Source organism: Melanostigma gelatinosum, assembly GCF_949748355.1.
Source record: "Melanostigma gelatinosum genome assembly, chromosome: 3".
NCBI lineage: Eukaryota > Metazoa > Chordata > Actinopteri > Perciformes > Zoarcidae > Melanostigma > Melanostigma gelatinosum.
Genome location: NC_136636.1, coordinates 19,695,197 through 19,709,065, shown reverse-complemented (window position 1 = coordinate 19,709,065; position 13,869 = coordinate 19,695,197). Strand labels below are relative to the sequence as shown.

The window sequence follows — 13,869 nt, the reverse complement described above, 5'->3', positions numbered from 1 at the left end:
CCAAAAGTGCTGCGAGGACAGACGTCTGTCTGAATAGTATCTCAGGAAGACGTTTATTTTTGTGACGTATCTTCTACCAAACATTTCACAACCCAAATTAACATTTAATTGCTGGCCAATCAGCCACACAGATGTTTTTTATGTTCAAGTACAGAAACATTTCTTGAGTTGAAGTAAGTCAACAGCAACAAACATCTCTGTTGGTCATTTAGCACTGTGTAATCGTGTGCAAACTGTTGTTTTATATGGATCTTAAGATTTCCCCCGAGGGAACCGTTTAATGTTAAATGAAAATTTTAATGAAATTACATTTGAATGCAGGTTTTCTTTGCTGCATTCATGGGTGACCAGAAATGAAAAACACTGATGCACAAGTTTCAAAATGTTTAAGACCAACGTTGGCCTGATGTCCTGCAAACTAACTCATATAGACTAGCACTAATCCCTGCTATTCCTCTTTGAATCGGAAAAGTAAACAGATTGGGCAGTGAGTGGTCAGACTATAACATATAGTCACACTATAGCATTTACTCAAACAGAGTAGTAAACTTTGTTTGTAGTTTGGTGCTGGGCAGGTAGAATATAGTGGGTTTTTCAGCCATCTGTTGTGCTGCAAGCTGTATTCTTTTACAGCTGAAAGACGCTTTAGAGAGCTATAGCTGCTTTAAATGCAAATAATTCAAAGTTCGTTTTTTGACCTTGGAAACAGCAGCAACAGCTTTTAAGCCAACATGGACAAGAAGTTCTGAAAGAGATCAAGAAAACAAAATTATAACATCTATAATTAAAAGCTACACTTACAGGATCGCTCTTGTTGCAAGATGGTTTTCTCAACTGCTGTCTCCAAATCAACTGTGAATCCCAGCACTGGAGTTGTTTTTTATGATGTCTTAGTAAGACAGACAGACAGAATAAGACTTCTTTTTACAATACACAAGCAGTTGAAAAGGTGCATCTTTTTCTTCTTAGTGAGAATGTTTCACCACGCCAGGAAAGTACATTTTGTGAGTACAGTGGAAACCCGGAGCTCTGCCGGCAGGAGGTGCTTTGCTGGATTGGTTTGTGTACGGTAATTGTCTGCTCTTATCTTGTATTTATGCCCACAACTGTAAAAGGTTCGCAAGTCACCAACACATTTACCGTGCACCTGTGAGCAATTCTATTTACCAATTCACATAAAATCGCTTTTATAGACACATGTGCCACTTGTTTCCCCTGATAGTATGAGTTTGTGAACAGAAAGAGAAGGAAGTAAGGTAGGAAAGATTATATATAAAAAAAGATTATTTTTTTATTTAACCCTGTTCATTTACTCTCCCGCTCTCTATTACCCCATCTCTCCTGGCCTTACCTTCCTCTCTAGGTCTCATTCGTCTTCATTCTCTAACAACAGGCTGCTCCAGGCTCCCATTACAATTATAGCGTCATCCGGAGATTTGACTGTACAAAAAGGTCTTCTCATGTACTAATTGTAGCTTCACAGTCAGAAAATAGAAAGTAGAGAATCCAAATGAGATTTAATGATAGTTGTTCCCTCCTAACTACTTTATAGTGTGTGCGTGTGTGTGTGTGTGTGTGTGTGTGTGTGTGTGTGTGTGTGTGTGTGTGTGTGCGTGTGTGTGTGTGTGTGTGTGTGCGGACCTCGGTGTAGAGAGCAGTGTCTCCTCTTCATGTTCAGTCACCCACAGATGACATAACTAGTCTGTGAAACAACCCCTGATACTAATGCGCCTAATTCCCTGAGGTGTTCAAAAAGAAAACTTCCCCAGAAGAAGAAGAAGAAGAAGAAGAAGAAGAAGAAGAAGAAGAAGAAGACGACGACGACAGGTTTTTCTTTTTTTTATCACTGCACAACAAAGCGGTGCAGCGTAGTCGCCATCAGAGTGTCGCGAACGTCGAGGCAGTAAATGGACTGAGGTCACACCGGTAATGGGAGAGCGATGTCAAGTGGAGCTGCACTGAGATATGGCAGGATGTTGAAGAAAGTAAAAATGACCGGAGACGTGAGGACAAAACAGGATGACAGGAGAAAATGAGGAAAGAGAGAAGGAGGTCGGACAAGAAGTAAAAAGCAGAAAGAGAACACAAAGGAGACGGTCAGAGAAAGCGAAGCGGCAGAGAGGCTGATTTGGGTAAAAGAGAGGGGAAAACAAAAGGTCTCTGCACGCAGCAGCTTCAAGGCTCACTTGTCTGCGAGCTGAACATTTCATGCCTTTTTCTCTGGACTGCAGTAGTCTGGCTGTCTGACTGAGGGTGGTAACTTTGCAGCAAGTAGGCTTGATTTTCTCTGTCAACTAGCCCACGGAAAGAAAAAAAAAGGGGAAAATCACAAGAATCCATCATCACCGGGCTTTGAACGGAGTGTCGAGGAGCCATTAGGCCAGCCTCTGAACAGACTATAATTTACCTCAAAGAACTTCACCAGACATGAAAACCTTCCTCATCAACCTCAATTGTTGCCCAGAAACACATCAATGCGACATATATCGTTGCACTTGGGGAAAATGTTCCTTCATTACTGTGATCATGGGCACTGTAGTTTATTTCAGCCAATCCCACAGACGCCATCCTGCTGCCGTGAACACTCACTAGCGCAGCAAATGTATATATTAATCCACAGGTGCCCAGCAATGCACTCCTGCTTGAGTAATGACAGTGCCCAGCTGTTTAAAGAAATGATTGAGCCTTTTCATACCCTGATTTTAAAAGGTTACTCATCGAATCAACCACTGAAAATAGCTGTCTTTTAGTGATGGGGGGGGGGGGGGGGGGGGGGGGGGTTTAAGGTCTGAGAAAATAATGATGTAATCAGGGTTGGACCGGGTGACTACACATGTATAACAGAAAGCCTGTGTTTGATAGATGGAGAACATTACCAAGCAGGAAGGGTCTATCTTAAAGATGCTATTGGTTGCAAAATGGATGTATGATCCAGGATCTTTGGAGCTAAACCCATATTAAGGACTAAAAGTAGGGACGTTTTGGACTCTGCTGCATACGAAACAATCACTGCACTATCCCTTAAAAATAATTGACTTCTTCAGTTGGAACGCACAGGCTTGGGGGTGAGAGCTGCCGCAAGGCGAGACAAGTCATAAAGCATTGAGAGGGACAAACTATCCCACTGTAACATTTTTGACAGAAAAGACAAATATTAAACACCAGCCACATCCTTTACATCTTGACATGAGACTTGATGACGACATGGACCTGGACTTGGCTTGGTATCAGACTTAAAACTTGTGTCTTAAGACTTCACCAAACTTGACTTGCTCAGACCTCTGGACTCTAAACAAATTCAGAATTTCATCAGCTCAGAGTAAAGATTCCTGAGACAACCATTTGGGCTCAGCGGACGATCAGCAAGGATGAAATACCCATCAGCGCATCAATCGGATCAGAGTTAGTTATTCTTTCATATATTTTTTTTCTTTTCTCGTGTCAAGTCGAGCTTTTGATCAATAAGAAACGCAGGCAGCCAACGACAGCACTTTCCCTTCCAAACTCATTCACACTTTAGCTGAAGCTGCGTAGAATGGCTGTCTCTTTCCCCCCCCCCCCTCTTTCTCTCCATTTCACATACTGTGCACGTACAAACACAATCATTATCGTTGCATCACGAGTCTCCAGCATTCCTCACACCTTCACAGGTATCTACGCTCTGACGGACAATTTCTGAAGTAATTCCATTACTTCTTATTCACGTCTGGGAAGCAGATATTGCTCCTCCTGTCTCCCTTAACTGAAATGCATTTATCAGAGAGAGAGAGAGAGAGAGAGAGAGAATCAGCACAAGGTTAAAGAAATCTCTCACCCTACGTGTCCAGAAGCACTTGAGGCAGCCGTATATCGTATACAGTCGTCCTAATATCCTCTTCATTCCAAAAGATTCCCAATCGGATTTCTCTCTCATTTCCTGTCTGGCTCTCTCACCCTTGCTCTGTTCAGTAATCACATCTCTCTGTTGGAGGGGTTATCACATTTATCCTTTTTTACTACGCCTCATTGTAGACAAAGCTGGGAAACAGGATCAGCAGACAGGTGCGTTGTTGTAAACTCGTCCGCCTCTTATGGGCAGAATCACCACTAATGCAGTAAATCGTCCATTCGTTGTAACTCAGTTGCAGACAGGCGACATCAGCAGGTGGGCTTCGTTTGGTTTTGCGGTGATGTTTGTCCTGTGGTTTGTGGTTTAGTTTGAATCGACATTTGAAGGATCAAACTGAAATCTTTTAGATTGTGGACTCACGCAAAAAAAATTTGCAGCTTCAAAGAGGCATTCTTCATTTGGATCCTAAATAGCTTCCACAAAGTGGTTGTTTGCCTTACTGTACAGTGTAGTGGATAGAAATGAACGGCAATTTAGAATAACACAGAATCATTCAATGAAAGAAAACAAAACAGCCTAAAAAACCTGCTTTTGTTTCAGTCAGTTGTTATTGGAAAATCTACTTTTGTCCCTTCAACACTACATCTGGCACAAAAGTGCACACTCCTGTCCTCATTAGGGCATTGGCTAATGAATACTTTCATGATTAATTCATATTTTTTGACAATTAATTTCCATATTTCTTTTGTGTTTGACAATTTTCAATTAGTTATATCATTAAAAAAAAGGTATCCATTGGTTTATAATTCTCAAGGTGACATCTTCAAGCATGACTGTTAATATGGTTTTATAATATACCATATGTTCTTTTGCCTGAACAACAACTTATGATGTAATGAGATAAACCGGTGATTTAAATAGTTGCCACTGAATCCAGTCTACACACGTTTGAGCATGTAGTGCATGTTGAGGAGTAGTGTATTTAGAGGTCTGTTCTCATGCATCATACTGTTCTCAATTACTACAAAACTTGGTTCATGAGTCGGCAGTTTCTCACCATTTAATACTGCATTAGTCATCTTCCGTGACCTCCCGCCCACCCTGTCTGATGCTGTGACCTCTTCTTCTTCCCACGCCTAGAAAGCCAGACTGGCCAGGATAAGAATATCCAAGTCCGGCAGCATCAACGCCTTCTTCCACAGCAAACGCAACGGACTGCTCAACGAACTGCTGGAGCTGACGGTGAGAACAACCTCCGACCTGAACACTAAGAACCATCCACAGCAAAGTGGGCGCGATGATTACTGCAAAGTCATTCAAAATTAAGAAATGTGAAATGTCAGCTGATTATAATTCAGTGTGAGAGATTAATTATATTGTTCCTTGTCAAACACCCTTCTACTAATTATTTCAGTTCACTACAACGCAACAGCTTGGAAGCAGCAACTTCACATCTGCAGTACATAAACACACACACACACACACACACACACACACAGAGTGACAAACAATTACTGCTGTAATTAAGCAAAGGACAATTTAGAAGTATTTTAGAGGCTATAAAAGCTCAACAGAAGTTGGAGTCATTACATTCTGGTTATTATACGGGGCAGAGGAGTGATAGCAGAGGAGTTATTCAGACAACCATCGTTATCGGTGTAATCACACAAAGTACTTTTCTTGGTTGTCTTTCAGTCCTACACTTTATTTCATCCATGTCTGTAAAACTGGCAAAGTCAGACAACAGAGGCTGTTTTACTTCCCACGGTTGCTGTGTCGCTCTTAGTGATAATTAGATGGTTAGTGCATTAAAAAAAAGATGCTGCAGTAAACTTCAAACCGCAGCATTGAACAGTGAGGCAGCGGAGTACTTAAACTCACCCAAACTCCTGTTCCCGCAAAAGGTACAAAATGTTTTTGTCGTTCCTCCTCTGTGATTACAGAACAGACAACTGCAGTGTTGCTATGTTCCTGTCTTTTGTCATCATTGTACCTTAAGGCGGCAATATTTTGTGGCGACTCAGGGGCAGCTGAAACAAGTTGTAAACACAATCGTCGATAAAGTTGTGAGCAAACGGCGGCATTTAAACACGTCCAGCAGACACAGAGCATCCGTTTAAAGTCATGTTTCTCATCTCTTGGAAAGTGGGATGTATAGTCACTCGTTTAACCTTCTCCTGAGGGAAATATCTGTCTCTTTGGACAGACAGAAAAAATGGGTTCGGTACAGCTCCTCATCATTTTGATATTAATGGAAAGAAAATAACCATTCCCTCCAATATCGTGAATCATATCGCAATATCAGTTAAATGAATCGGAATGAGATACTTTTTCCAAATTGCTCAGCCCTAGTACAGGACCAAAGCTAGGCAATTAGCTTAGTTTAGTGCACAGACTGGAAACGGGGAGAAACAGCTTGCCTGGATTAACTTTTGGGTATTTTTTTAACTCTGGTCAAGCCGAGCAAATCATCTCCTGGGTCTCGCTCCACACTGAACTGAACACACAGACACGAGGTCTTGATCTTCTCATCTAACTCTCTGCAAGAAAGCAAATAAGTGGGTTTCTTAACAAACAACTATTCATTTAATTGACATGTACTTCTCTTTATCTCCACTTGCAGACATCAACCAACTGTCTACTTTTTAAAGTAAGCATCCACCACCATGTTCTCTTCCACTCTCACGTAACCATTTGTTCTTTGTAACTCGTCACTACCATGGAAAAGTGTGTTTGGTAATGTATGAGCAAATTGCCTATATCCCTTCCATCCAGTCCATCACTTTGCTTTCAGTGACACACTCCCTTCCTTGCAGATGGTTACTAAAATGCATTTGGATCCAATCGAGTCCGTTGTGAAAGCTCATGGGTGTCTGGAAGTGGTTAGAATTATCATATAAATGCCATCTGTGAGTGCTGAGCGACCCGCATCCCTCTGCGTGTGTGTGATGAGGCTGCCAGAGTCCTGCCGCATCAAATTACGGTGGCGTCACTGCTGTCAGTCAGTCAGTAGCGCTGCGTGGGTCCGGGTGGGAGCGAGTGGGGATATATGACAGAATGACTGGTTCTCTCGTATGTAGATTAGAAGTTCTGGTCTGATGGTCTATTTCAGTTTACCCCAAAGGCTTTTTAATTTTCTGACAGCCATTTATTTGCTACCCAAATCACCGGCCCATTATCATAGAGGTTGATTTATTGATAAACCTGTCAAGTTGTATTATAGCCTTGCATAGAAAGACCATACAGCGTTATCCCTTTAGGTGCTTTTTAATTTACACGTTTCACTTCAGAGTAACAGAATTAGTTCCGATATGCCCCAGTGGTTGAGGCCCAATCACTGGGTTGAGGCCCACATGGCAGTTATGCCTCCGCGCCGGCAACAGGCTGTGCGTGTATACGTCCGGTCCATTCCCGTGAACGTGATATCTCAGGAACGCCTTGAGGGAATTTCTTCACATTTGGCACAACGTCTACTTGGACTCAAGGATTAACTGATTGGAATTCTCAAAGGTCACTGTGACCTCACAAAAAAACATGTCTGGCCGTAACACAAGAATTAATGCTTATTATGACAATTTTACACAAATGTCTAATACAGTAAAATGATGATGTGATGAAATGTTGGACATACATGGATGTAAACCGCAACTTCACTGATTGGCGGAGGCATACAACCGCAAGGCAGTAATTCCATTTTTCCCCAGTGATTCAAACAGGTCTGAAACAAATCAGATCTTTGTATTTTCAACATTGCCTCACGGGTCTAAATACCCCCAGAGATGTGCCTACAGTACCAGAGTAGGGCATGGCACTGCTTGACCAAATTTGTATCATCGCGGCATATATATCGTCATATCACCCTCCCATAATTGAGTGTTATAAGCTCATTGACAAAAAATATGAGCTCTTGAATTGGTTTCTATCGTGTGCCATTGTAGACAGTGCTGCAAATCAATATGCAGGACTGTCTCATGGCAAAATGGGATTTTACATTGCATATTTACATTTACAACATCTATCTGATGAATAACACTGATCTAGGAATCAGATACGCATGCTACATATGTCACCGTCAGACATTCAGTCGAAGATCTGGCCATTAAATTTACATTTAGAAAGTACGAACTCAGTGGATGGTAGGAAATCATCTCAAAGCTGGTAAAAAAAGAAGCACACTTTATCACAATGGAGAAAGGCCTCCTCCATTTAAGTCAATACAAGCCATGTAAAATAACAAATAGCTGATCTCTGACTGAAATCACCAAGCTCTAGGAGCCGGTCATGCATGATATACAGTTTTGATTACCTACCTTGATTTGTCAAATATTTAATATATCGGCTGAGCCAAAAAGAGACTGTCCCATCTGGTAATTATGATTAATATAAACTCAAATTTTCAAAAATGTGTCCATGTCGCAATTTATATCTATAATGAAGTACAAAATGACATATACCATAATAAATGTTATCCATATCACCTGCTTATATTCACAACATTGGGAAAAATGTAAGCGCCATCAGCAGTTGAGTAAACAGACTTCCTCTCTTCACTTAAGATACAAGACAAGACCTTCAGAACAACTTCCTGAGTGGGATTAACACAATCAGGGTCACATTCCAGATGGATTGTATCAAATCAGCATCTTTTGTTACACGAGCATAACCTTGAAAGTTGACACGGTTCTCAGTCTCTAGCTATACAATGTATTTGATCGGGCCTCTGCCACAGGGCAGATCCACACATTGAGGCATCAGAAGGCGTAGTTCTGTCGTGCCCACGTCACCGTATTGTTTATGTGTCTGAATGAGAGTCCTTGGGCTGGATCGCCACCCACCCAAATCCTTTGAGTAACAATGTGCGCTGTAGAGAGGGAATTCATTTGTTTTCAGTCTTCATGTTTTTTGGCAATTGTGATTACTTTGAGACTGAGCTATATTGGAGCTGGAGCTTTGAAACCGAGTCTCGTTTGGGGGAATACCAAAAAGAAATTGCTCCATCAGTTTCTTCTGTTATTCTCAACTCTTGTGTTTTTCCACTTTCTGAGGCTTCGTACATCAATAACTGTTCAGCTGCCTGGAGCATCACATGATGCTCAGTGGTATCTACTTCGATAATTTAGTGAGAGAGCTGGCAACAATACAGTTTTAGACTTGTATTAGTTCAATAAACTGAAAAGGAGGAGTTCATTTGCACCTTACTTATACAAGCAACCAAAGGAGAGGCGACAGTAGTAATGCCACCAAAGAATAGAGACAATAATTATAAACAAACCACTCGCCAAGGTTTAAGGATCAATTCACACCAAGCAGAACCGTGGTCCACTATGTAACTAATTGGCTAGTGAAAGCAGACGGCAGGAATTGTTGGCTACCTGCTAATAACGCAAATGAGAGTGAAATCAACAAGCTCGAACCGAGGCAGTCCAGTTTAACATGGAAGACACGGAGCAGAATGAAAGAGCCACGTCTGACTTTTCATTACTGATGACGAAGTTTACTTTGTGCACAGAGTGAGAGGCTTTAATGAGTACACCAACAATGTAAGTTGTCAACATTCATCAATTGTGTGTGTGTGTGTGTGTGTGCGTGTGTGTGTGTGTGTGTGTGTGTGTGTGTGTGTGTGTGTGTGTGTGTGTGTGTGTGTGTGTGTGTGTGTGTGTGTGTGTGTGTGTGCGTGTGTGTGTGTGTGTGTGTGGCTTACTAAGGATACAGAAGAGGATGAGCAGAAGCTGACTAAGTCCACCTCTCTGTTAGAGAGCCAACACCACCACCTACTGAACTGTCTGGAGAAAACCACTGTAGGTACACTGGAACACTTCTCCATCTTTGACTCCAGAAATCTGCCTCCTACATTCATGGAGTTGAAATTATGTGTTTATTTAATTTTGACATTTATTTGTCAGTGAAAAAGACACAAACGTTGTGCACAACATGTACATTACTTCAGGGTTAGAGGTTTTACTGTACTGTAAAATATTGCTGTCAAAGATGCCTATGGCCATGACAGCGATGTTTTCCAGCTCGTTAAATCTGTGCCTCAACGTCAGTTGGAAGTAAGAGACAAATTCTTGGCAAAAATGCTTCACAATGTTTACATTCAACTTTTCACTTGACATGTCGTGTAAGTAGAGGTTAATCCTGTCTGCACACAGTGATTTGGACCTTTTGGACCGGATTTGGATGTTCTGTGACTCATATACTAAATGAGTTTGTGAATGTACCATTAGTTTATTGTTATAATCAGTATTAATCATCTTGCTTCTGTGTATTTATTAGTCAAACTGTTTCGTACAACACTCGGGTCCCATGAGTCTGTTTTTTATTGACTTCACATTCAGTTTTCCTCTCTGTCTGCACCAATACCTCCATGTGTCTTTAAAGCACCATTCTGTTTCTTCTCTCCAGGCTCATGCGTTTGTGGATGAGCAGATGTACAAGCAGAACTGTTTAGAGACAGCGCTACAGACCTACCCGTCACGTAGCCCCTCTATATCCAGCCACGACAGCTCTGTGGGTACCTGCTGTTGCCGCAGGGTAAAGAGAAACACTCCTCTGCCCTCCAGCCATCCCATCCCAACATACCAGGGCCCCCTGCAGGAGCTCAGTGCCATCCACATACAGTTTGGTGATCCACCATCACACACCGCCAGGTAAAAGATAGCAGCATCGGAGGAGAGACTGCGGCTTTGCATACAGGCTGTTAGCTGAATTCTGCCAACTTTATCAGGGTAAAATAGTTTACAATTAAACTGCCCACAATATTTCCACTTGTAGGGTTGGTTCAGGTGTAAAGCTAAATACAAGTAGAGAGGTGGAGTAAGAAAAACAGTTTGCAGTAATATGGATGAAATTACCATTTTAAAAAGGTAAAAACAAGTGTCTAATACCCTTTACATTTTCAAATTGAATTAGAGTTATTGTTGAAGGATATAATGGCTGAACTTCCATAAATTACAACTATGTACTTACTAAGAACTTATCATAATAACATATATATATATATAATAAGGGAATTAAAACTACAACAAACAACAATAGATGAAAATTGCATGCGAAGTGATTTACTTGAATATATCATATACTGTATACCAGTGGATGTCTAGGCAATATATTATAAAGTAATAGAGGAAATGTGTGGCATATCTTTTGTCATTATTATTTGTTAATGGCTCAAATATGATGTGTTCACGGAGTAATCTGCCTATTATGTTATGTGCTTCATCTTGTAGACAGCGTGATCTCAAACCTCACTCCGTGTATTCTGCACATCATGTGCTTCGATGAACATTATGAAATTGTATTTATTCTGTCTATTATCTCTTCCTCTAGTCGTTCAAACCTCAACCGCAAAACCGATGAATGCGGCAGGTTCAACAGCAAAGGCAGCCGGATCACCACGGCGATCATCAGCCTCCCGTGCCCCCCCGCTTTGACACCGGACGCCGATAGCCTACGCAGGGCCCCCCAGAGGAGGCCGCCCCTAGCCTCGGGTCACCCTGCAGCTCCAAGCATCCAGACCACAACAAGCTCAGCTGGCACCAACATCATCAAAGTCTCTGCTCTGTGACTCACTGGCTGACGGATGTAAGATAAGGAGGAGCAGGTGGCGAAACAGGTTACACTGCCTTCATGGACGCACCATGTCCCGTCTCACAGGGTCATCAGGACGAGCACCGTATTCCAGAGAAGACAGACGATATGGAGCCGTTACTGATGTAGAAGATTGTAGATATGTGAACCGAGAACCACACACCCGTCATGTTGTGTATGTGCTGTCGATACGGACAGAGTCGCTGCATTTCTAATAATTTCTAACAGCACTACAGAAGTTTTTACAGCAAGTATTGTGGAGAAAAATTGGAAGACATTGCACAATTAGCATATCCGTACATCAGCACATACTGTTCGACGTACCACCAATCCACACTTCATTTAAAGTGAATTCACGGTGAAATAGTGAAACGGATATTTTGTTGACTTCAAATGTGTTTGAAGGAAGATTAAGAAAAGTGTTGACTGTGTTTACTTGGATTTGATTGGACTAGTTTGTGTTATGTGTTGTTTTTCTTTAGAATTTTGAAGAAAAAAAAAACGATTTACAGCAGCATTTGAAAAGTCCGGTACCGACGATGCTGCTAATATCATATCGCTGAAATGTGAGTTGTGTTGTTGAAATTTGTGTCTGTTCACGGTGTCAAAGACTCAAACCAAACTGTGCTTTTTAGTTGCTTCATGTTTAAATTTCAGACTGGAGATGGACTTCAGTGAGTGAGGCTGACCTGACACTGACTTCATGACTTATAAGTTTCCATACTGAGGTGAGACAAAGCAGTGGTTTTCAACTTAACAGTAAAATCCCTCCAGCTGACCTCACAATTACTTACAAGTGAAGGTTTTGTATTTTTATTAAAGAATAAGGCCAGCTTTATTATTTTTCTTGTTGTTAATAAATCACATGAAAACCTCACAGAAGTGTGTTAGCCTGTCTCTCAAAATGTTCTGACCTCCTCACCCTCTCTGTGGCTCTTAGACCCAAACCTATATGTTTATAACACAAATTTTAAAAAAGGCATTACAAAAAGATTTTTAAATAAATAAATAAAAAGGTTTGTAATTCTCTCACATACTGGGCATTGCAATTTCTAGCAAAAATGACTCAAACAGGAATATATAGTGCAGTTATTTCTGACTATTTTAGGCTGTGGGTGAATACACATTTAGAGTTCAAGTGACAGCAGCATGTCAGTGTATATGGGATGTAAACTACAGTGCCCTGGTTTACTGTAATGAAAGAACATGTCGTCTTGTGTGGCTCACTGATGTGTTTCATCGATCTATCGGACACAAGCCTTTGCTGCATTCACAATACTTGTTAGTAGGATTGATTTATTTTAGATTTTTGATCTTGACTAATATTGACTATGTCCTGCCTTTTCCCTTTAAGTAATTCAATTATATCCAGTTGATATCAATGTGGTTGGAACTAAACTGAAACTAAGAAACGATATGAAAACTGATTATTTTTTGACTATTAAAATGGAGAGAACAAGGGTGAATTATGCAATTATAAAAATGATTTTGGCGAATCCAGTCACTATTGTTTTGGCTGGAAATCTTATTTTGTCATCTTCTTTGTCTTTTGATAAATTCAAATTCAAATTGTACCATTTTCTGGACTTAGTTAAACTGTCAATGAAGAGACAGTATTTCACAGCTGACTACAGTGTGTTCATGAAGTGGCACTTGAAAGTCTGTTTTTTAAAGTTATAAATGTACTTTAAAACTTTAAATATACAATTGTAAGGAAAGCAAGTAATTGAGAATACGCAGGAATACGCTTGTTTGATAGAATAATCCCGACTCCTCCCAGGTCCTCTTTACTAGTTTTCCAGATGTTTCAACTGTACACAGTTTTTCAGTCTTGGAGTAAAGAAAAAAGAAAGTTGATATGCATACGATTTGCTTACATCTTAAAGGTGCAGTGTGTAGGATTTGGCGGCATCTAGCAGTGAGGTTGCAGATTGCAACCAGTTGAAGCTTCCCCTGTGTGCCACACGTGTAGCAGAACTACAGTGGCCGACACAGACTTGAATGGCCCTTTAAAGAGCAAGTGTTAGGTTTGTCCGTTCTTGGCTACTGTAGAAACACGGTGGCTCTACATGTAAAATATAAAAAGGCTCATTCTAAGGACACAAAAATTATTATTTTTCAAGTAATTGTACACTAAAGAAAACACAACAATTATTAATGTTGTATTCCATTTCATGAGATATGATTGAAATCCTCAACAAAAGGTATTTAGAGGACCATGAGTTGTGATTGTTCTGTCAAACTACACTTCCAAGGTCAATTTAGAAATTGGAAGCTTAACAATAGGCGATTAATAATCATCAATCATGATAATCCCAAAGAGCGTCACAGAATGGCAGAAATCATGCATTCTGACCTTAAAACTAAATGATTTAAAATGGATTAAAATGATTTGTTCTTACTCCTGCATTAATATATTAATTATATCCTGTTGCACATTGTTGTTCATT

General features: G+C 40.7%; 1 protein-coding gene across 1 annotated transcript in view; it reads left to right on the top strand.

The window, feature by feature from the left end:
* Window positions 1-11,396, top strand: part of LOC306797768 (A-type voltage-gated potassium channel KCND3-like) — a gene marked incomplete at both ends in the record, with an annotated part of 73,011 nt that extends 61,615 nt beyond the window's left edge. The window contains 4 exons of the mRNA XM_079297183.1: window positions 4,970-5,071; window positions 9,535-9,627; window positions 10,235-10,479; window positions 11,159-11,396. Of these exons, the coding sequence (XP_079153309.1) occupies window positions 4,970-5,071; window positions 9,535-9,627; window positions 10,235-10,479; window positions 11,159-11,396 (678 nt within the window). The remainder of the gene's footprint in view (window positions 1-4,969; window positions 5,072-9,534; window positions 9,628-10,234; window positions 10,480-11,158) is intronic.
* Between the last annotated feature and the right edge of the window lie 2,473 nt (window positions 11,397-13,869).